The sequence below is a fragment of the Cheilinus undulatus genome, linkage group 19 (assembly GCF_018320785.1).
Source record: "Cheilinus undulatus linkage group 19, ASM1832078v1, whole genome shotgun sequence".
NCBI classification, from domain to species: domain Eukaryota; kingdom Metazoa; phylum Chordata; class Actinopteri; order Labriformes; family Labridae; genus Cheilinus; species Cheilinus undulatus.
In genome coordinates, this window is record NC_054883.1 from 33,129,826 (window position 1) to 33,153,382 (window position 23,557).

Here is a 23,557-nt window from a genome sequence, read left to right on the forward strand (position 1 = left end):
AGACTGTGCTGTAAAGCTGAACACTCACTGCACGGCTCTAAGCTCGTTTTCAGGCCACATTTGTCCAGCCAACAACCGTGAAGTTGAGTCCTGGTTCAAGGCTTGTCATGAAGAGTTATTTGTCCTCATAACCCTCAAGTGTTTGCTGTCAAAATGATTATTTTACTGCTCCCTATCCTGTCAGAGCCTACACTAGAAATGTAAATATCAAACATGGTTGATATAATGGCTTACAAACCTAAACATAAAGGTCCTCATTCACCAACAGCTTTAAGCTTTTTTTGGCAATTTAACACTTTCATATAATTGATACTATGTGCGTCTCTGAGATCTCATGTTTGGGGGATCTTTGCTTTGATTGATACCAACCAGAAAAATCTCATATTAGACCAATCAGAAAAATGTCTCCTTGGCAAATCCTAACAAAAACCTAGAAACTGACTAAATTTGTTGCGACACCCCATTCATAGTTGATGTTGTGCAGACACGGCAGACTCAGGATTCAAAGGACAGAAAATCCTTAAACTAGGCGCACACATCTTTAAGAATGAACTGATTAGACATTGAGGTAAGGTCACTGTGACCTCTAAAAGAGCTTTTACCATGATTTAATGATTCAAAACTCGTCATGATGATAGTTCATATAAATGATTCCTAATCAGATAAAACGATGCCTTATTTTCCTGAAAAGGTCAACGGTCACCTCATAATGGCACCATAATGTGATAAAAACACTTCTCCAGTCAGTGTGTGGATCAATTTTCATCAGAGTGATCATCAAGGAAAGTCTGTGGGGAACTTCTTCACATTTAGAGCAAAGTTCACTTACACTTTAGGATAAAGTGATTGGATTTTAGTGTCAAAGGTCAAGATCATAATGATGTCTGCAGTCAGTATACTTTCTGGCCAACAGGTTTTTACTTTAAAAAAGCAAATCCAAAATCAGCTCAGTTGGTAGCAGACACTCGTGTACAGAGGCTGTAGTCCTCGTAGTCCCCCCGCTCTCTCTCCCCATCTTTCCTCTCTCCTTTGAGCTGTCCTGTCCAAAGAAAGGCAAGAGCATGGAAAACCCTGCTCTTGGCCTTTCAGGCATTTTTATATCGACCTGAGAATCAAAAACCATAATAAAAAAGGGCAGTTTTTTTGTTTTCAGTTTCTTGTTTTTTCTTTTCCAAGTGTTCTTCATCCTTTCATTGCTCTTTATTTTTCATTATCTCTGTCTCCAGTCTGCTTCACCTCTCTTTTACCCTCTTTTTGTTTGAATGGAAAGCCATGCTCTCTTATGGAAGGTGACAACAGGTGGAGGTAATCCAAGAAATGTCACATATCCTGGTCAGCTCCACTCTGGCATTGTGGACATTGTGTTTGTTTGTCGTGAAGGGGGGAAGTGACAGGTGGAGGATATGGGCCAGGGTCTAAGTTCTCATTGTTTTTGTGTGATACATCAGACTATAGACTGAGTTACATTGAACTGGATATGGAGTTTAGGGTGTTAGATAAGCTTGTGCGTCAGTGATTGTTTCCTGTGCGTCAGGAAATAAAGACCTGTGTTTTTCTGTTTTACATCATTACATGGTTAGGATAAAGATTTTTACATTAAGATCTAATAAAGGATGTAGTAAATTACCTCTTTGAGGTCTGGATAAACCAATTTTACAATCATGCCGCCCCTACGAGTGTATGATTAAATTGTTAGTAGATTACAGACCCAGTCGTTTCACATTACACGCTCAAATATTTGCTCTTTAATTTTCGTAGCTGCTGCATTGTGCTGTTAATAACTCAGGGACAGCAGGATGGCAGGCTGTAAACCTAGAGGCTCAAAAATAACCCTCAGTCTTCACTGATAATAAGTCGTACGCCTCTGCACCGCCGCAGCCAGGGCCGGAGGTATTATGAGATTGGGATGTCCCTGAACGGCCGTCTGGGGCAGCTCTTGTGAATGTCATACTTCAAGAAAGCTTTGAGGGTTGACCTTTGCAGAGAGCAGACGTTTATTCAAACTAGTTTGCACAAACGTCTGCTCTGACAAAAAGAAAAGAGTAGACTTTGGAGGTCAAAGGTCAATGGGCTGCACGTTCACCCCTTGCTTTTGAATGTCATATCTCAGGAACACTTAACACAAGGATTTTCTTCAAACTTTGCACCAACATCCACTCTGACTTCAGGGTGATTTGTGAGCTCAGATCTCATGAGTACAGTATTTGGAGAATGCACTCAGAGATTTGGCACAATGCTACACCAGACTAGGGAATAAACTGACTAGACTTGGGAGGTCATGGAGCATTTCCACCTCAATTGTAAACCTTCCAGAGGCCGGTCATGGTTCTGCACTCTCACTAAGAAAACTGTACTGTGTCCATGCATGCTTCTCTCCTAAAGTTCAGTTTGTTTTAACCAGCGTAAGTGCTCCATGCAACTCTCATGCACAGTCCTGGCTAAGGATGGTGATCAAAACTCTGACCTGGTTTCGTGAAATACCCGAAAATCAATAATGTTTTAGCTTACTGATACTGCTATCGAGTCTCACAGGCTCTGTGACGTAACATCATTTTAAGATACAACTGATGTAAAAACATACATCAGTTCTTTCTTAACATCAGCAAGAGTGAACATGTTACCAACGAGAATCTGTACAAAGTAACACCAAGGGTGAGCGAGAAAAAAGCTGCCAGGAGGATGAGACTAGCAGGACACTGCCAAAGACATCAGGAACTGCCAGCTAGCAAATTGATGCTATGGGAACCAACACATGGGCACCAGTCACAAGGTCGTCCCACGATAACATACGTGGATGTACTCAAGAAAGACATAGGAGTGCAAAGTACCGAGGAGCTGGCTAGATGTATGGAGAACCGGGATGACTGGAAGCGGAGATGGCGGGCTCGTCTGAGGACGACCTAGTAGTAGTAGTTCTTTCAAGGGGAACATAAACTGAAAGCACGTCAATATTGTGCATCACCAGAATGAACCTTCAACTGTCGGCTTGAGGAAAAAAAGACGCCGCCTGCAAGGCGCATGCCATCATATCTGCCTGTGCTGGGAGTTACAGGTGCTCATATCCCTCTCTTTAGCTGCTTCAGAACAGTTTTCTTCTTCAGCTGCTCAGATGAATGCTGAAAAATGTTCCAAAACTTTGTAGCAATTCCTTTTTGTTAAAAGTGTTAATCCAGTGTAGAAATCCGTGGCGGAATCAGCAGAATTGAAGTTAATTAGCGAACTTAACAAGCAGAAAGACGGGAAATATGATGCGTTCAGGTAACCTCAGTAAATTAAGGGACTGTATACTATATGTTATGATGGGTTCAAATGTCACCTAAAAGTGGGGAAATTTTGTTTTTGACCAGAAACCTTAATAAATACAGCTGTGACTATGAAGAATGTGTTAATATTTGAGGGATATAAAATAGATAGCTTTTTAACTCAAGCTTTACTCAGCTAAGACTGCTTGAATGTAAATATTTGTCTCCATTTTGTTTTTCCACCAAACTATGGAAAGTATTGATAGTGGGATCGATAAGGACTGGAATCAATGAGTATTGATAAGGGTATCAATATCAATAAAAATTAACAATCCCCATCCCTAGTCCTGGCACAGATGAACAAGGTGTGATCACCCATGCAGGAGCACAGGCATGGACTTTAACGCTGATAGACTTTTACGCCCATTTCAGACTGGGTGCATGTTTGCTGCATGGCGACTGCAGTGCATGTCCACTCTGGCCCATACCAGGATCATGTGGGCTCCTGTCTGTCTTCATTAGTTTTACCTTGATTAATCTCCCTTCAAATGACTTGATTCATCATATAACTGAGCAGATAAAACTCAGCTTTCTGGACAAGTGAGGTGAGTTTTCTCCCCATAAAAGCTTATCTTGGTGTTAACCATAAAAAGCCCAAATCAAAAGTGTACTTGTATTGACTTAAAGTACAGTTGTGCAAACAGAAAACTCCAGTAACAGTTGATTTTTGACACGTGGTCCTCATTAGTAGGGTTGGTATTGTTTGGGTTTTTCCCTGATACGGTGGCTAAAGCTTTACTTTTTAAAGGTGCCGGTGCCTTAAACGATGACAGTGTTGATACCCTTTAAAAAGAGTGTTTTAGAAGTCGTCAGCTGACTCGTTTTCATAAATGGTTCAGAAATAAGATGCCAGTAGAACATGTAAGTTAAGGAAACAAGTGTAACTTCTTTATGGCACATATTTCATGCCTTAGTTATTGTCATTATTGAATTAAAAGCGACTAAGTGAATTGTTCAACAGACTAAATTTTTTTAACCTTGCAAAGCATATGGATACACCCGTTTCCTTGTTTATCACCGGCGAATCCGTCTTGCAAAGCTCCCATCTGAACTGTTTTGGCCCAGTTAAAAAGTGACAGGACCAATCAGCGATGAGGGGCAGTACTTTCAGGCGCAACAGAGTCATGATGTAAACAAGCAGCAGCAAGAGCTGGTGCAGTTATGGAGGAAGAGATTAGTGTGGATGCTGCTAAAGCACCAGTTTTATCAGAACTTGAAAACAGTTCTTTGTTAAAAGAAGAACAAAGAACAGCAGCGAGTTGTATTCTTTTCACAAACCACAAAAGTGGAGTACTTACATGTCTACAGTCGCCATGGTTCACGTTATTCCTCAGTAGCTGTGCACGCAGCTCAAAAGCAGCTACGTCACGTGTTTTGTTGCTCTGATTGGCCCGTAGAGATGTGACAGACAGAACGTTCACACAATCACACTCCAAGTTTTTTTTCAAAGCCGCTCCCTTTTCTCAAACATTTCCTATTGAAGCTTTCTCAGATGGATGTGTGAAACAAATCCATCTGGCATGTCAGGTTAAAAATTTTTAGCAAATAGAGTAAAATGAAAGAGTAGGGAGCCCCTTCAAAAATGTCAAAATAGTATAGTCCACCCCCAAGCACTGCATGGGGGAGCAGAACCTGGTGGAGAGGAGAAAGGTAGGATGATGGAGGAGAAGAAAGCAGGGATGGAGAGCAAGATGGGGATGTTAAAGAAGAAGAAGAAAGCAGGGAAAGAAGAGCGAGATGAGGATGATAAAGGAGAAGAAAGCAGGGACAGAGAGCGAGATGAGGATGATAAAGGAGAAGAAAGCAGGGACAGAGAGCGAGGTGAGGATGATAAAGGAGAAGAAAGCAGGGACAGAGAGCAAAGTGAGGATGATGGATGTGAAGAAAGCAGGGACAGAGAGCAAGATGAGGATGATAAAGGAGAAGAAAGCAGGGACAGAGAGCGAGGTGAGGATGATAAAGGAGAAGAAAGCAGGGACAGAGAGAGAGATGAGGATGATAAAGGAGAAGAAAGCAGGGACAGAGAGCGAGGTGAGGATGATAAAGAAGGAGAAAGCAGGGACAGAGAGCGAGATGAGGATGATAAAGAAGAAGAAAGCAGGGACAGAGAGCGAGGTGAGGATGATAAAGGAGAAGAAAGCAGGGACAGAGAGCGAGGTGAGGATGATAAAGAAGGAGAAAGCAGGGACAGAGAGCGAGATGAGGATGATGGAGGAGAAGAAAGCAGGGACAGAGAGCGAGGTGAGGATGATAAAGAAGGAGAAAGCAGGGACAGAGAGCGAGGTGAGGATGATGGAGGAGAAGAAAGCAGGGACAGAGAGCGAGGTGAGGATGATAAAGAAGGAGAAAGCAGGGACAGAGAGCGAGATGAGGATGATAAAGAAGAAGAAAGCAGGGACAGAGAGCGAGGTGAGGATGATAAAGGAGAAGAAAGCAGGGACAGAGAGCGAGGTGAGGATGATAAAGAAGGAGAAAGCAGGGACAGAGAGCGAGATGAGGATGATGGAGGAGAAGAAAGCAGGGACAGAGAGCGAGGTGAGGATGATAAAGAAGGAGAAAGCAGGGACAGAGAGCGAGGTGAGGATGATGGAGGAGAAGAAAGCAGGGACAGAGAGCGAGGTTAGGATGATGAAGGAGAAGAAAGCAGGGACAGAGAGCGAGGTGAGGATGATAAAGGAGAAGAAAGCAGGGACAGAGAGCGAGATGAGGATGATAAAGGTGAAGAAAGCAGGGACAGAGAGCGAGATTAGGATGATAAAGGAGAAGAAAGCAGGGACAGAGAGCGAGGTGAGGATGATGGAGGAGAAGAAAGCAGGGACAGAGAGCGAGGTGAGGATGATGGAGGAGAAGAAAGCAGGGACAGAGAGCGAGATGAGGATGATAAAGGAGAAGAAAGCAGGGACATAGAGCGAGGTGAGGATGATGGAGGAGAAGAAAGCAGGAATTCTGAGAGCTCTGGCTGAAATAAAAATCAAGGCTTGGACGTGGCGGCCATGCACCCAGTCTGAAACAGCTGTTAGAGAAAATATTTGACCAAAATGACTCAAAATAAACCACATAGTGAGTGAAGTTAGTCATGTTGTCTGTGTTTTTCTCCACTGTGCTGACTCTGTGAGACCGAGCGTCTTGTAAACTGCGTGTCATACCATGATGTGATGACGTGTCTCTGCTCAGGCCTGGTTGGGCTTGGAGCAATGGAGAGTGAGAGCAGACCAGCAGAGGACTGAGGAGGGGGGACAAGCGTGCTCCAGCACACTACTAGTTGGCCCAAGTCTGAGTTCTGCTTATTATTATGGCAGCCAGATTTTCTGAAACTCAAACTACATGATCATTTCAAACATTAAAACAACTAAATAAAACAGCATGGTGAGCTGTTGCTAGCTTCTGCTCGTGCTTTATTCTACATCTGTTTGGTTTTTTTTTCCACCAAAAAAGTCTAGATGAATTAATTTTCTGTGCAAATCTAATTTTATTTGTTATGATGTAGAAATGCAAGCAGGATGAAGCTTTTCTGATGCAAGCTTTTTCAGATATTTAGATTTTTTTGTGGGTTTGCCTTTATTTTGATAGAACAGCTGAAGAGAGAGAGGAAATATGGGGAGAGACAGGGGGGAAACATGTGCCAAACATGCACTTAGACTGGGAATCGATCCTGCAACCATTATGTCGAGGACTACAGCCTCAGCACATGGGTGCCCGCTTTTAACTATAAAAAAAATTCCTTAATTCATGATTAAATCATTCTGCTTTTTAGCTAAAGAAACTTTGAAACCTTCAGGATGATTATTAAAGCTTCCTTTAAATCAGTGTGCATTAACATCTTATCTAGTGGCTGCTCAGAGAGAACATAAGAGAGAATTTATGAATTAATCTTTAGATTTAACAGAATTATTCAGACTTTGTGGATATTTTTGACCAGATTCTGCATGTTGAAGTTTGTCCTGATAACCTGAGGTGAAAATAGAGTAGGGGACTCTGGACGTCGTGGTGTTTGCTCATTGGTCAGACAGTTATGTGAGCGTGGGTTTTTCGGGAATCTCCAGGACACCTGATGGAAACATGAGGTTGAAGGTTACAGCTGTATGTAAGTACAGAGGAGGGGGTGGGGGGAGCCAGAGGGGGGATCCCACTTCCCATCCTGATTTAGCCCCCCCTCCTCCTCCTCCTCTTCCTCTGGGTATCCCCTCTCAGTGAGTCACTGACATGTTTGCCCGTCCCAGTCCAAGTCGCTCGCTGCTGCTGCTCACAAACGCTGTGAGCTTCACTGAGTGATGACACACTGCACAGCCGAGGCCAAACCGATGTGTTTGAGCGCCTTAACCCGCCTTGTCAGAGCGCTAAGGAGCCGGCTGAAGGCGCTCAGACGTCTGCTGCTCGCTGGGACGCCGGGGGACCATCAGGGGCCAGAGCAGGCTTTCGATGGGCGGTGGGAGCGAGGCAGGCTGTTAAAGGGGAAAAATGAGGGGACGGTTTTAAGCTGCTGTGGACCAGAACTCACCAGTCTGGCTGTGAGTAGTTCTCTGAGTGTTTGTGTGGAGTTTATGAGTGTCTGAAGCAAGTCAGGCAATGCCAGATGAGCATTATGTAAGATTTATAAACACAAAGCAATCTTTTCTGTGATTTTTGACAGGATTTTCTGCTTTTCTAAGAGCTGTGAAGTTTGTCCATCACCTCTGAATTTGAATAAATGTCAGTGGACACCCAGAAACTTTTTCCTCTTGTCCATAACAATATTACTTACATGTAAGGTTGTTCAAATTGAATTCTTGTCTGTGTTATGTCTTTTAATGAGATGTTTTTCAGTATTTCCATGATTAATTGTATTTGGAAGTGCAGAAGTTTACTAAAAGTGGAATGAATGCATCAAAAATGGCATGCAAACTCCTGCATACTGCTTACATTACATGCATACAATGACAGTGTTGAAGTACCAAAATGTTGCAGAGTATTTGTGATATTTAAACAGTGTCCTAAACCAGAAAATGTCACAATAATCCAGTTTCATGTTGAAAATGAGCATTTTCCCCCATACTTTTTAGTTGACAAAGTTGTCAGAAATGGTCCCTTCTTAATTTCTTATTTTTCTGCATATTATTATAAGGGAAAAAACATCCAAACCTTCCTGGCCCTATGTGAAAAAGTCATTGCCCTCTAAACCTAATAACTGGTTGTTCCATCCTTGGTGGCAACAACGGCAAGCATGCATTTGTGATAACTGTCAGTGAGTCGTTCACATGACTGTGGAGCAATTTTGACCCACTTTTCTTTGCAGAATTGTTTTAATTCACCCATTCTTGGAGGGGTTTCCGGCATGAACGATCTTTTCAAGGTCATGCCACAGCATCTCAATCAGATTTAAGTCCAGACTTTGACTTGGCTGCCCTAAAAACCTTAATTTAGTTATTTTTTAGTCCATTCAGAGGTGGACTTGCTGGTGTGTTTGTCCTGCTCCATAACCCAAGTGTGCTTGAGTTTGAGGTCATGAATTAATGGCCGGACATTCTCCTTCAGGATTTTCTGGTAGAGAGCAGAGTTCATGGTTTCATCAGTTACAGCAAGTGGTCCAGGTCCTGAAGCAGCAAAGCAGCCCCAGACCATCACACTACCGCCATCATGTTTGACTCTTGGTCTGATGTTGTTTTGATGAAATGCTGTGTTAGCTTTACTCCAGATGGATCAGCATGTACACCCTCCAAAAGTTCAACTTTTGTCTGGTCAGTCAGCAGAATATTTCCCCTAAAGTCTTGGGGTCATGAGGATTTTTTAGTCAAATGTTAGACGAAACGAGCCATTGTGTTCTTTTTGGTCAAAAGTGGTTTTGGCCTTGGAAGTCCCCCATGGATGCCATTTTTGCCGAGTGTCTTTCTTATGGTTGAGTCATGAACACTGATCTTAGCTGAGTCAGGTGAGACCTGCACGTCTTTAGATGTTGTTCTGGATTCTTTTGGGACCTCCTGGATGAGCCATTGATACGCTCTTAGAGTCATTTTGGTAGGCCAGCCACTCCTGGGAAGGTTCACCACTGTTCACAGTTTTCTCCATTTGTGGATAATGGCTCTGACCATGGAGTCCCAAGGCCTTTCCAGACTGATAGACGTCAGTGACTTTGTTTCTCATCTGTTCTTGAATTTCTTTTGATGGCACCATGATGTGTTCCTTTAATACATGTTTTACAGTTAGGCTAATTCATGATTGAACAAGGGGGAGTGATGACTTTTTCACATAGGGCCAGGTAGTTTTGGATCAATTTTCTTCCTTTAATAAATGAAATAATCATTTAAAAACTGACTTTTGTTTTTACCCAGGTTATCTTTGTCTAGTATTAAAATTAGTTTGATGATCTGAAACATTTAAGTGTGACAAATATGTAAAAAAAAAAAAAAAAAGAGTTGGATTTGAGCCTTTGGAGTTGATGTGTTTATGTTTGAGATCAACTGACGTGAGGAGATATTTTCAGATAGCAGATGGCACACAGGCAGAAGTGTGCACTTTTTATCAGAGTTTTTATGTTTATTCTCCATACCAGCAGTTTTAAAGTCATGTTTACTCTGTTTACTACATAAAGATCAGAGAAAGAACTGCTGACATCCTCCAGTCACAACACGGTCATGTATGCATGGTGTATGTTAGTGACTAGTGAGAGAGTGTCAGTATGTGTGAGAGGAGTCAAAGGATTCATGTTTCATCACCCTCGTCCTCTAACTCTGACGTGTCCTTAGACATTCATAGGGCAACACAAACGGCTGGACTGTTTGGATGAAAACAAGTGGAGGGAAGGAGCTAAATATTCACTTAGTTCTAGAAATGTTTAAAAGTCCCCTGTTAGGAGTCACAGTCCTGCATCCATCAGTCTGTGTTATTGACAAAGTGTACTTAAAGTAAAAATAGTCTCACTCAGCAGCTTGTTCTTTTTAGGTGATTTTATTTATGGTTTTGCTCTGATTTTTTAACAGTTTTCTAATTTCATGAAGATTTATGCTTCTCAAAGTTGGGAATGTGGGGGTCTGATCCTGCTATCAGATATGGTCCGATACTGACTCAAACAGGCAGATATGGCAACAAGACAATACTGTAGGTCTGTACTCTCATTCAGGGACAGGCTGGCCATCAGAAGGTTCAGGAGGACTCCCAAAAAGCTCACCCAATCCAGGCCGAACCAGCTGGTGGTCATCCAGTTTACATTTTTTCATTTCTTATGTCAGTAGTTGGTTGTTCCTCAGGTGGCTGTCACACAGGCCAGTCTAGCCCAGCACAGACAGAGGTACAGAGGTGTACACTGCCGGTGAGACTGGGACAAAAACCTCCCCACCCAGTCTCTAAAAGAAAGTATTGCAATTAGGGCTGTCAGCATTAATGCATTAATCACGATTAACTGAGGTCCACAATTACTGCATTATTTTTTAATTCTGGTTAATAACATGCATACATTTCTTATTTCCATGTTTATCAGTCAGAACTCACGCCCCATCTCAGCGTTTATTCAGGACTTTAACCTTTAAAGAACCCCCCTCCCCAGTCAGACACACCCTCAGTCTCTGGCTGATTTCCTGTCAGAGTGGAGGTTAAAAACGTGTGCAGCGTTTATGTTGATGTGATCTGATGTGTGTAATGTGTCCGTCGGGGAGGTCTGCTGCTCTAAACATCATCACACTGATTCTTCTGAGGACTCTAATCTGATCTGATTGTAGAGATGCTCTGCTGTCTTCTCTGTGTTTACTGACTGAACAGCGTGTTTGGTTGAGTATTTGCCCATTTTGTTAGCTTATGTGCTATGCTATAGTTCCTCATAACTGCACCTATTTATGTATGGTACTTTTTCATCGATTCCCCCTTTACCAAACAAAATATAGGTCTATTTATAACAAAGAGCAGAGGCTGAGACCAAAAAACATTTCTATAAAGGATCCAGGTCTAGTTACTCAAAATAGTTTGGAGAAATGTAAAATCCCTTATGATATGTTGTGTGACATTGTGTGGAGTCTTATTGTTTCTGTCCTTATGAATCAGTGCATTTTAAGGGCCTGGACCTGGATCATTTATTCCAGTGATTTTAGTTCAAAGTCCCCCTTGTTTTTAAGTATTCCCTTGCAGTTTTAGGGGTGCCAGAAGCACACCTATTGTCTCTCTTTTTTTAAGTTTACTTGTGATAGACCATAATTTTTCTATTCCTTACCCAGTGGTTCTCAACCTTTTCAGCCCGCAACCCCCAAAATAAAGATTCCAGAGACCAAGGCCCCCCCGTACCAAGGCGGTCCATAAAGGGGGATATATGGGAGAGCTTTCTGGGGCCCAGCCAGACTGAAAATTGAAATACATTAAGAATAGCTAAAATGGGTTTATAATGGAAAAAAATGGTGGAAAAAGTGATGAAATTGGATTTTAAAAGTTTAGAAGTAGCAGGAATGGGTTAGAAGTGCCAAAAATTAGATGAAAGTGGCCAAAATAACCAAAAATGGCAAAAGTGGGCAGGCATATTAAGTGGTTAAAGGGGATTATGAAGTGGCTGAAATGGTGTTAGAGTGCCAAAAATAGGTGGAAATTTGGTGAAATAGGATGAAAAATTGATGTGAACTGGCAGAAAAGGGTTAGCTGAGGCAGAAATGGGAAGAAACGGGTGAAACTGGCAAAAATGGTCTTATCAAATTGTGAAATGTGGTGTAAAAAGTGGTAAAGAGGGGTTAGTGGGGGCAATAATGGGACAACAGAGCCAACAATAGGCGGAGAGTAGGAGGATTTGGTTTAGGAGTGGCAGAAACAGGCAGAAAAAAAGTGGTGGAAAGGGTTTAAAATTGTGAAAAAAAATGGGGTTTAAGTGGCAAAAATGTGTTAAAATTTGGTAAAATTGGTGTAAAGTGGCAACAGTATTTAAAACAATATTCTTAGTTTTTTAAGGCACCTGGAGACCCCATCTCAGTGTCTCGTGACCCCAACATTGAGAAGCCCTGCCTTACTGACAATGTCCATATAGAACCACTGCACTGAGCTCTTCCTGCAAGACTAGGAACTGCCACAAAAGACACACTGCTGAGTAGTGTTTGGGCAGGTTAATGCAGAGTGGACACACCAATGCACAAAACTGTAGTACAGAAATGACGTGGTCACAACAGCGTAGATACACCGTAGACTGTAAGTATAAACTTAGCTTAAGATGTGCAAGTATATTTTTAACAACAGTGCATACAGACCTTCACGCTTCCCATAGTGAGGACAGTAAATCAGGGGCAACCTGTGATTGAAGCCACACAATCAAAGAAAGGATGAGTTCATTGTTGACTTTAACTCCTTAGTGAAAGAGCATAAGATCCTGAAGCTGGGACTGTTGAGAAGTTAGAGAGCATCTTTTTCTGGTGGCAAATTCTGAGACAACAAGCAGAAAAACTCCTCATGTCTGTGCAACAGTTTAGTCACATTTATACATGTGTTTGTGGGTCTGTTGGGTCTGTTGTCAGTCTGTGCAAATGTTTATGTGCACAATGCAAGTAAACCAGATCAGGAACAATAACGTGAGAGAGACGGGTAGATATTGAGGTGGTGTTTGTAGGAGCTGTGCATCAGGTGTATGTGCAAGTTTTGTGTTTGTCTGTTTGGAGCACAGGTGCAGGGTTTGCAGTTTTAATCCTGTGATTAAGAGGTGCTACATGAGCATCCTGTCACTTCAGCTCTGATCCTCCATCTGTGCTCTTCTGACTCACACGCACACATAAATTTAAGATGGCATTATTCCTAAACTCGTCATCTTTTCAGAAGTCTATTTTCTCAGACAGCGGAGAGCGGGCTGGTTTTGTTTTGTTTTTCATCAGCTGGTCTCTCTCTCCATCGTTCAGCTCTGTTTGATGAAGAGTCTCATTTACAAACAGTGTGATGTTTCAGATTCTGGCGCCATTGATATGCAGTGTTGATGGTATGTTACTGTGCGTGTGTTGCTGAGAGTAAAGCCGGGAAACATTTAGGGAAGGGCTGCATGAATTATAGAAAAAATGTTTATGTCGAGTGCAAGATCAGAAAACTCAACATGATTGTTATTTATAGGTGCATCTCAAAAAAATTCATGTTGACTAAGGCTTAGCAGCTAATCAAAATTAAAATTAAATCACAATATGTCCTTCTGACATTCTTCTAGTGATGGACTGTTGTTGAGCTTGTATTATTTTAAATGCTAGTATGTTTGTTTTTATCATTTGTAATCTGAACCAAACAGAGAAAGTCTTGAGAATCAAACAGAAAATCAAAACGAACTGAAACACAAAAGTCTACAAAATTAACACAACTGAAAGGAGTGGAAATGACATAGATGATCCTGGAGGCAGTTGAAATAGTGAAAGATGAAAATATGCAGGAAAAGACAGTCTGATATGATAGTAAAACCATATAAGAAGATAGCATCACATAACAAAACAAAAATAAGAAGATTAATAGCAGATAAAAAGAGAAGGAGCGGGTAAGTGAATTAAAAACAGGATATTAAGATGGCAATGGAAGAAAAAGCCAGGGATAAAAATAGTAAGAGCAACAAAACAAATGAAAGTGTGATTAAAAAAATAAGTTAATGGAAGCGACACATGAAAGCAATTCTGAAAAAGCGAGTTTTAAGGAGTGAATTCAAAGATGTTACTGAATCTGCAAGCCTTATCTCTTCAGACAGGTCGTTCCAAAGTCGAGGGGTCCTGACAGCAAAAGCCCTGTCTCTTTCAGATTTGAGTCTCGACTTTGGAACGACCAGGAACCCCAGGCCCAAGGATCTAAGGCTGCGTGTTGGCTGCGGGTCAGCATCTCAAAAATAATACCCTGATACCCTGCCGACCAATGAAAGGCAAGAAATACGTTATGGAAGTTGTGTGATTTATGTTTTATTTTACACTGGTTTCCTCAAAAGTATCGATTCAGGCACTGTTTAGGCACTGGCATCATATGAAAAGCATCGATTCATCAGTTTCAGTGTTTGCGTTAATGCCAATGGAAGTTCTGAACTCTTCAGCTATGGAATCAGCAGAGCGTTGGAGACTTTTACACGCCTCAGCAGTTGTTGACCCTGCTCTGTGATTTTGTGTGGTTTTCCACTTCATGGCTGAGTTGCTGTTGTTCCTAAATGCTTCCACTTTCTAATAATATCACTTATCATTGACTGTGGCATATCCAGCAGAGATAAAACTTCACAAACCGTCTTATTGCAAAGGTGACATCCATTACAGTACCATGCTTAAAGTCACTGAGCTCTTCAGTGACCCATTCAGGATCGCAGATGTTTGTAGATGGAGACTGCATGGCTGGGTGAGGATTTTATACACCTGTGGTTTACTTCAGTACAGTGAGTGTTTTTGCAGCTTGAGCTTCAATGTTATAGCATCATTATGATTATCAGGTTGTCAGGTGGAATAGTGAGTTGTAGCTGTGATGTCATGATGAGCTTATTATGGGATGGTTTAATAGCTGAGGGATGGCACTGAAGGCCCAGGTATAAAATGTGCAACACATCACTGAAATGTACATCTATTCTCAATTAATCACAAAGTTAAATATTTCAGTGTTTGTTTTTCTTTTAACCTTCATGATTACAGCCTAAAGAAATCTGTAGATCATAAAATATTTATAAGTTTACTCAGTTTAAGTTTGTGAATAATTTTCTGTTGCACGTATCTGCAGCCCCTCCCTCTTCACTGTTATCCCATGGGTGAGAGAAGTGCAAATCAGAGCGGAGAGAGAGAGAGGTGAGAACAGTAGAAATAAAGATAGAATAGGAGAGAAAGTAGGAGGGATCCAGGGGGAGGAAGGGAGGGATGATTCCTCTGAGGGAGAGAGAAAAAGGGCGAGAGAGGTAGACAGACTGAAAGAGAGAGAGAGGAAAGAGTGTCAGGGACGAGCAGAAGCCGGCTGCATCCTGTAGCCTTACAGTTATTTCTCAGGAGCATGTTAGCACCACAGAGCCTCATCCGCAGTCGGGACTACAGGACCCATAATGCACTGGGTTACCCAACGACCAATAGGTCACCCACCTGGGAGATACAGGTATGGAGGAGAGGGGGAGGGAAGCAGTAGAAGAAGGCAGGAAGAGGGGAAAGGAGAGGAGGAAAGGAGCAGATCAGAGCCGAGTGCATGATGGGAAATGTGATCACTTGTTTACCTGTTTCCTTTTTTTTTTATCATAACCTGTACACGGAGTGGAGCGAGCTTTAGGAGGAGTTTGAAGGATTGATGATTCACTGAGTACACAGTATGGTATCATTAGTCACTCAGATACAGCGGGAAAGCGAGCAGGTATCGGGGGTGGATCCATGACAACTGTGCCTTCCTGAATGTGTGTTATGATTAGAGCGTTTGTGTGTGTTGTGATTTCCCACCGAGTGGATGACGAACACTCGGGAACCCTGCTAAACCTGTCGAGTGATTCACGGACATGTGGTGAGGACCAAACTAGAGGAAAACATGCTCAAAACCAGTGATGGACAAATCCAACTTTCACCAGTACAATACTAGAGCTTTTAATCTTCTGATACCAATACAGATCTGTTATCAGTGTTAAATTTCTAACCTTATTCTTCCATGTAAGATTAGACTAGAGATGGAGATTAAAACCCAATTCTGCATTTTTCAAAACCCCCAAATCAATCGTGTTTGAGCGCATTGATGCTGTCATTAAGACCTTTGGTTTCTGTGACTTTGTATACCCTTGTGCAAAAACATGCTTCAGCTCTGCACATCAGCTTTGTACACAAAAATAAACCCAAATAGGGCTGGGAAATTAACTGAAAATTAGATTAAACCACAATATGGCCTGCTGCAATTGTCAAATAGCAGTTTAGAACTTTTTTTTTCTTTTGCAGCAGAGATGTTTTGCATTACAGATCATGCAATCATTCACAGGCTTTTTTTTTAAGAATGGTCTACAAAAATCCCACTTTTTGTACATTTTCTTGTTAAATATAAGAATGACATAAAAATTGTAACTCCCTTCAATAGATCAATTCTTAATACATTTGCAGTATGAGTCAAAATCATCACAATTAGATATTTTTCAAAATTGTTAAGCTCTAGTTTTATTTTATATTGTGTTGGTTATAATATAGAATGAGTTATTGATTGTGTTTGTTGGAAAAAAAAACATAATATAAGGAACTTAAGAAATAAGCGCATATCAAATCGCAATTGCAATACCGGGGGAAAAAAAAAAATCACAATTAGATTATTTTCCCACAATCGTTCAGCCCTAAACCCAAATGTGGCGTCTTTGGGCTGCACAGCAGCCCAGGATTAGTGCTGTTGTCTCACAGCAGCAAGGTTCCTGGTTCACTTTTCGGTCGGGACCTTTCTGTGTGGAATTTGTATGTTCTCTGGGTACTGCAGCTTCCTCCCACCACCAAAACCATGCCTGTTAGGTTAATTGGTGACTCTAAATTGGCCATTGGTGTGAGTTTGAGCACGATTGACTGGCAACCAGTCACAGGGTGTAGATTTAAGAATCCGATTCCATCTTGTACATGACTCTGAACCACTAATTTTGTCTATTTGGTGAATATAAGCACTTTATGTGCTTGGATGCAGTTAAAAATCCAGAAGAACTGGCTAAACCCAGCTTTCACCATGTTTCATAAAAATCAAGCCTCAACTTTCTGCTTAGTCTTCCTGAAAAACAAAGAAAAAAAGACTAAGTGATCACCTTTTTGGTCCAAAATAACGACTCTGACCTTGTTCTTTTTATGTGTTACAGGATGACGTCCCGATCAAGGAGATCAACATCACCAATCACGTGAAGGAGGGATCGGAGAAGGCCGACCCCCGACAGTTTGAGCTCCGTAAAGTCCTGGGACAGGGCTCCTTTGGAAAGGTCTGTGTCGATCATTGTGTTTATTCACTCTTCAGTGCTTGTGTGTGAGTGGGCTCGAGTGTGTGCGTAAGTGTGGGTTTCATTTCCACTCAAATCCCCGTAATGTTTCCCTCTTGGCTGTGTTTGAGAGCCCGTTGCTATGGAAACGGCAGGCTGAGGGCCCTTCAGACTCCCGGTTAGTATCATCATCTTTATGAATGAACAATTACAAGCACGCTTGAGCGTTTTGTGAGTGTGTTTATGTTAATTTACAGGAGAATGATCCAGAAAAACTGCCAACCCAAACAAACTGACTCTCATATACACAAACGTACACAAAATTACAGAGTACACACAATATTTAGACCACACTGAAACTCGGAGGCCTCTCCAGACAGCAGCACTGACTCTTACTGTGTTGACATGAAGTGATGTGCATCATAAAGGTGGATAATGCATTTCCATCTCCTTGTACAACCCTGGTACCATTCCTATTTTATTCAAGATCTATTTTTGGGCTTTTCATGCCTTTTTTGAGAGAAGGACAGTGGATAAAATCCAAAACGGGAATGAGAGAGTGAAGGAGAGATATGAAGAAAAAGGAGCTGCAGGCCGGACTCAAACCAGGGCCACACATTTTGAATTTAATGGTAGCAACAGATCTTAGAGTGGTACTGATGAAAAACAGCTGGAGAAGCATTTTGTAACTAATTAGCTTAATTTGTTAACAAGTAAGTAACATGGCTGAGTTTAAAAGGAGCATTTCAGAGATGCAGAGTATCTCAGAAGTTACTATCAATAAAGAGTAAAAGCCACAAAATACATCTTTTTTTAAAAACAGGCATGATTCTGTACTGGAAATCACTTCATGGGCTCAGGAACACTTCCAACAATCACTGTCTGTCAACACAGTTGGCCATGCCATCCAAGTTAAGGCTAGATCAAGGAAAGAAGAAGCTATAAGTGAACAGGATCCAGAAATGTTGCTGTCTTCTCTGGACCAAAGCTCATCTAGAATAGACTGAGGCAAAATGGAAAACTGTTCTGTAGTCAGTTGAATCAAATTTTGAAATTCTTACTGAAAACAAAGAACACTGTATCCTGAGGACTAAAGGGGTGAGGGACCATCCAGCTTGTTGTCCTGGCACAATTCAAAAGCCTGCATCTCTGATAGTATGGGTTTGCATTAGTGCCTATGGCCTAGGCAGCTTATATGAAAAACAAGAGAAGCCTCCAGGGTTCTTTCTCCGTTTTTGTTGTTATTTAATTTAATAATTCAAAAAAAAAAAAAAAAAAAAAATCACAGAATGAAGAGCCATTTGGAAGCCAAAATTACTGAGCTGAGCCAAATGATCCAGATCTCTTAAAAGAGACAGATTTCCCAATGCAACAAGAAAAGTTTGATGGACATTGGTTGTAGAAGCACAAACAAGTTTAGGATTCATTTTGACACACTACTGAATCAAACTTGGTGGAAACAGACTATATGTGAGCATTGTCTGACTGCTCATCTGCTGGAATTTCACTGTGAGTTTTTATTGGCTTTTTGCCTTTATTTTCTAAAAATAGCTTTAAAATAGAAATAGAAATAGAAATAAAAATTTCTTTAAAATAGCTCAAGATTGTTGTTTATTTACCCCACATTTCCACCAGTTGCCACAGCCATAAACAGCACAAAACTTTGAAAATGTAGCATCACTTCTGTATGCAGTAATCTCTTCCTGATCCTTCTGGAGTTCTTCAGTGAGACGTGACATCATCTGCTAACAGCCTATAAACTCCCCTGTGTTTGATCCATATCATACTTTGGCCAAAGTGTGGCACAGATCCGTTATTAGGCTACAGCTGACTGGGAAAAGGTGGACAAGAGGTCTGATATCTGGTTGGCCACACCAGATTTGGGCTCATGTATAGACTAACTAGTATATTGTTAACTCTCTGTATGTTTTGTGTGTTTTTAGGTGTTTCTGGTGAGAAAGATCACAGGTCCAGATGCAGGTCAGCTTTACGCCATGAAAGTCCTGAAGAAAGCAACACTGAAAGGTATGAACAGACTGAGAGATGTAAGAGCCCTTATTTGAAATTCTTAATCTTAATGTTTCTGCTGCTCTCAAATCCAGTGAAATTGACTGTTTTTATAGTTGTGTATTTTGGAAATCTTAATAGGAATTTCTAGGGGAAGTTTGCTTCTTAAATTTGAAGGGCATTTTCAAGGGAATTTGGGAAATTTGTTTGGATATTTGAGGGGAATTTGTTCAGAAATTTTCTGGCATTTTCATGGAAATTTGTTAAATGTCTTTAATTTTTGAAAATTTAAATTAAATTAAATCACTGGGTAGGATTTTCTTGGATTTTTTAGTTTTTTTTAATGGAAATTTAGGATGTTTATTTGTAAATTTTGTGGAATTTGTAGTAGGGGTGTCCATCAAAAATTTTTTAAAAATCATGGAAATTTCAGTGAATTTATTTTTTATTTTTAATTTCTGTCATTTATTTGTGATTTTTTTTTTTTTTTTTTTTGAGAATTTTATTTTAAAAATTTGAAAGAATTTGCTTGAACATTTTCAGGAGTTTACGTGGGGTTTTAGGGGAAATTTTTCATCGTTATGTTTAGGCTTTATGATAAGGTTTTATAAACATTTAGGGCATATTTGAAGAAAATTTGGACACATTTTATGGAATACCTTAAAAAAAATATTATATTTTCACATAAGAGTTTAGGGATCTTTTGTGGATTTCAGAAAGGAAAATTTCCAATAAATTCAGATCTTTTAGTGAAGGTTTTGTTTGAGCTTGGCCGAAAGAAGTCCTTATGGTCCATCATTAAAATGACAGACCAACTGGCTGCCGCTCAGCCAAAACATCTGCTCTAAAACTGACCCAGGGCTGCATTTTCTGCAGAAACAAGAATGAAATGTTTTGGTCCTCTCAGGTAGGAAAATGTTCACAGGTTGATTCAGAGTGTTTGCTTTGTCGTCGTCGCTTAAGATGGAATTTCACACCTTAACATGAGAGGAAACACAGATACAGACATGCATGAAGAAAGGGAGTTATTTTCTTTACGTGGAGCTGAAACTACATTATGCTCCCATCCTTATCTCCTCCTCTTCGGTTAAATCTGACTTTCTTGTTCCTGCTTTTCTATCTCCTTTTTTAAAATTCCTTGTTGTTGGTCTCCTCTCCCTTTTTCTCTCCTTGTTACGCTGTTACTCATCAGCTGCCATCTGAGAGTGTCTCCAACCAAAATACAAACCAAATAAGGCAGTCTGTTTTATTTTGGCCCCTCACTAAGAGCTCTATCTGGTGATTTATGTGTTTTTCCACTCTCTCTGTTTTCAGTGCGTGACCGAGTCAGGACGAAGATGGAGAGAGACATCCTGGTGGAGGTCAACCATCCCTTTATTGTCAAACTGCACTATGGTGAGTCAGCCAATAACAGACTGTCCGTGATGAGTCATCCAACGCAGCAGCCAATCAGAGCTCATTGTTTCACTCTTAGTAGGCAACAGATCTTCCAGTGGAAAGATCCAACAAGCAGTAAAAGTCTCAGACTTTATTAATCATTTTAAACTTTCCCTTCTTCCTTCAGCCTTCCAGACAGAGGGGAAGCTCTACCTGATCCTGGACTTCCTCCGAGGAGGAGACCTCTTCACTCGTCTTTCTAAGGAGGTAATACGGCTCGCTCTTCACTTCAATAGGGGATTTTTTTTTCTCGGTACCACCTGCCCCCCCAAACATTATGGAAAATTCCCCTAAACATCCAAACGAATCCTGTAAAATTTATAGGATTTTTTTTTATTTCAAAGGACACAACCCCCCAATTCCCAAATGCAAAATTTTCATAAAAATACCTTAAAATTTAAAAGCAAATTCTCCAAAAATATCTTCAATTTCCATGAAATTCGTTGAAATTCAAAGCCCCCCCCAATAAAAAACGAATCCTAATCACTGAAGAATACGTTTTCCATATTCCTATGAAAATGCCAATAAATTTCAAAGCAATTTTCCCCCAAATTTCCAGTGAAATTGTCCAAATTATACAACTATTTACCCAAAATTCCGTTGAAATACTTAAAAAAAAATCATCATTTCCCCCCAAAATCCAAATTCCTTAAATTGTCAATGAAACTTCCTGAAAATTTCATGGCGAATTCTCCAAACATTTCAAGCAAATTACTAAAACTTCGATGAACATTCTGAACAATTACGTCAAAAATTCTAAAACTATTACTGTGTACTGTGTACTGGGAAAGCCAAATGCAATGCCCTTATATGTGCATGCAGGGCCTTAGGAGGAGGACAGGAGTTACGCCTTCTCTCTCCTCTGCTTGCAATCTGTCTACGACAGACACTAACTTGAACATTTTATCCAGAGGATAAAGGGACTTAATACCACCAATTGCAGAGACTCTACCACTTTAAAGCAAATATCCTGCATCTTTGTGTCCAGTTGAAGATGTGTTGTTTCTATATATATTTGCCCTCCTGTCTGCATGTTTTTCTCATCTCTCTCATTCACTCAACTACATGATTTTACCGTTTCTCTCATTTTTGATCTGTGTGTTCTAGGTGATGTTCACAGAGGAGGACGTGAAGTTTTACCTCGCAGAACTCGCTTTGGCCCTGGATCACCTTCACAGCCTGGGCATCATTTACAGAGACCTCAAACCAGAGAAGTACGCCTTCCAGGAAACACACAGATTCACAAACAGTAACTCCTATCTGACCTATCTTCACTCTGCTTTCTTCTGGTATCCTGTTATTATACCTCATCAACTGTGAAAGTCAGAGCTGGAGGCATGATTTTGGGTTGTCTGTCTGTCCATCCTTATGAGCCCAGTATCTTAAGAATGCTTTTGAGGGCTTTTCTTTAAACTATGCACAAATACCCCATCTAACTTCAAAATGTATTGATATTTTATGGACCAATTTGACTCCCATTTACTTTACTAGCTCTGTAATCCAAAGTTTATTATAAAATATGAAGCTACACCGTTAAATACAGATCCATATCAAGCACACTACCACAGAAACCAGCCCCTTCCTCTTGACCCACCACTGTTATTTCACTGTGTGGTAATGGTTTAACACATGTAGGCATACAGTCTTCCCTGGTGGTAGTCTTAGTTTAAGTATATATGGCATGCATGCTTAACATAAGAGAGCTTTTATAACAAAAGTTAAAATTGCACTTTAAGACTTAGACACCAGTACTCACAGTCATGGTGCATTCTGGTTTGCCTGTAGACATTTCCTTCAGACTATTAAAACCTTATTTCTGCCTTTTCAGCATCCTCCTGGATGAGGAAGGACACATCAAGCTGACCGGTGCGTAATTTTATATCTGCGTTGTGTACTGTGTGTTATTCTCTGTGTATTATCTTCTTTTAAGCCCAGCTTCAGGCTGCTGCTGTTGCTGCTGATAACTCCTCTAACACTGATTTCTGTGGGTTTGTGCTCAGACTTTGGCCTCAGTAAAGAGTCCATAGACCATGAGAATAAGGCGTACTCCTTCTGTGGGACAGTGGAGTACATGGCTCCTGAGGTGGTGAACAGACGAGGTCACACGCATAGCGCCGACTGGTGGTCGTACGGGGTACTCATGGTGAGAAGATGCTGATCGCAACTTTGGTCAAACTGCTGGTTAATGGGATGCAGGAAGAATATGTTGTGAAGCTGTTTCCTTTACCAGTACGGTTTCTAAAACAGTAAATCTAAAATAATCTGATTTTGATAAATGAAAATGACTTTAATTGTCAGAGTGGTGGAACTGTATATATAATTAGTAAGTTGGGCTTCACATGTATTTGGAGGGTTTTCTTTGAAAGCTGCCTTTAGGATATTAAGCTATTTGTTTTGCTCTGTTAATCTAGTTTAGCATGTTTTCATTTGTAAAAAAATACTTTATAACATTTATTGCAAAAAAATTGGTTTCCTTTTACAGTCCCAACTATTTATCAAACATCCATTCATTCATATTTTCATGATCCATCTATCCATCCATCAATCTTTCCGTACATCCATCTGTAAATCCATCCAACCATCCTTCTATTAACCAAGCCATACATCTTTCGTCCATCCATCCACCTTTTAAACCAATCCATCCATCCATCCATAAATTCATCATCCATTCATCCATCCATCCATCTATTTACCAAGCCATGCATCTTCTGTCCATCCATCCATCCATCCATCCATCCATCCATCCATCCATAAATTTATCCATCAATCCATCCATCCATAAATTCATCCATCCATCCACCCATCTTTAAACCAATCCATCATCTCATCCATCCATCCATAAACCAATCCATCCATCCATCCATCCATCAATAAATTCATCCATCCATTTCATCCATCTCTCTATCATCCTTTCGTCATCCATCCATTCATAAATCCATCTATTCCTCCATCCATCCATTCATCCATCCATCTATGCATGCATCCATCTGTCCAC

General features: G+C 40.7%; 1 protein-coding gene across 6 annotated transcripts in view; it reads left to right on the forward strand.

The window, feature by feature from the left end:
- LOC121527168 (ribosomal protein S6 kinase alpha-3) overlaps positions 1 to 23,557 on the forward strand; it is an 84,947-nt gene that overhangs the window by 41,871 nt on the left and 19,519 nt on the right. For 4 of the 6 annotated variants that reach the window (XM_041813961.1, XM_041813962.1, XM_041813965.1 and 1 more), the window contains 7 exons: positions 17,005 to 17,121; positions 19,062 to 19,143; positions 20,440 to 20,520; positions 20,690 to 20,769; positions 21,670 to 21,776; positions 22,391 to 22,428; positions 22,563 to 22,705. In XM_041813961.1, coding sequence (XP_041669895.1) covers positions 17,005 to 17,121; positions 19,062 to 19,143; positions 20,440 to 20,520; positions 20,690 to 20,769; positions 21,670 to 21,776; positions 22,391 to 22,428; positions 22,563 to 22,705 — 648 coding nt within the window. Of the gene's footprint in view, positions 1 to 7,566; positions 7,811 to 15,203; positions 15,306 to 17,004; positions 17,122 to 19,061; positions 19,144 to 20,439; positions 20,521 to 20,689; positions 20,770 to 21,669; positions 21,777 to 22,390; positions 22,429 to 22,562; positions 22,706 to 23,557 lie in introns of those variants that run through there. The other 2 variants (XM_041813960.1, XM_041813963.1) reach the window with 2 other exon arrangements.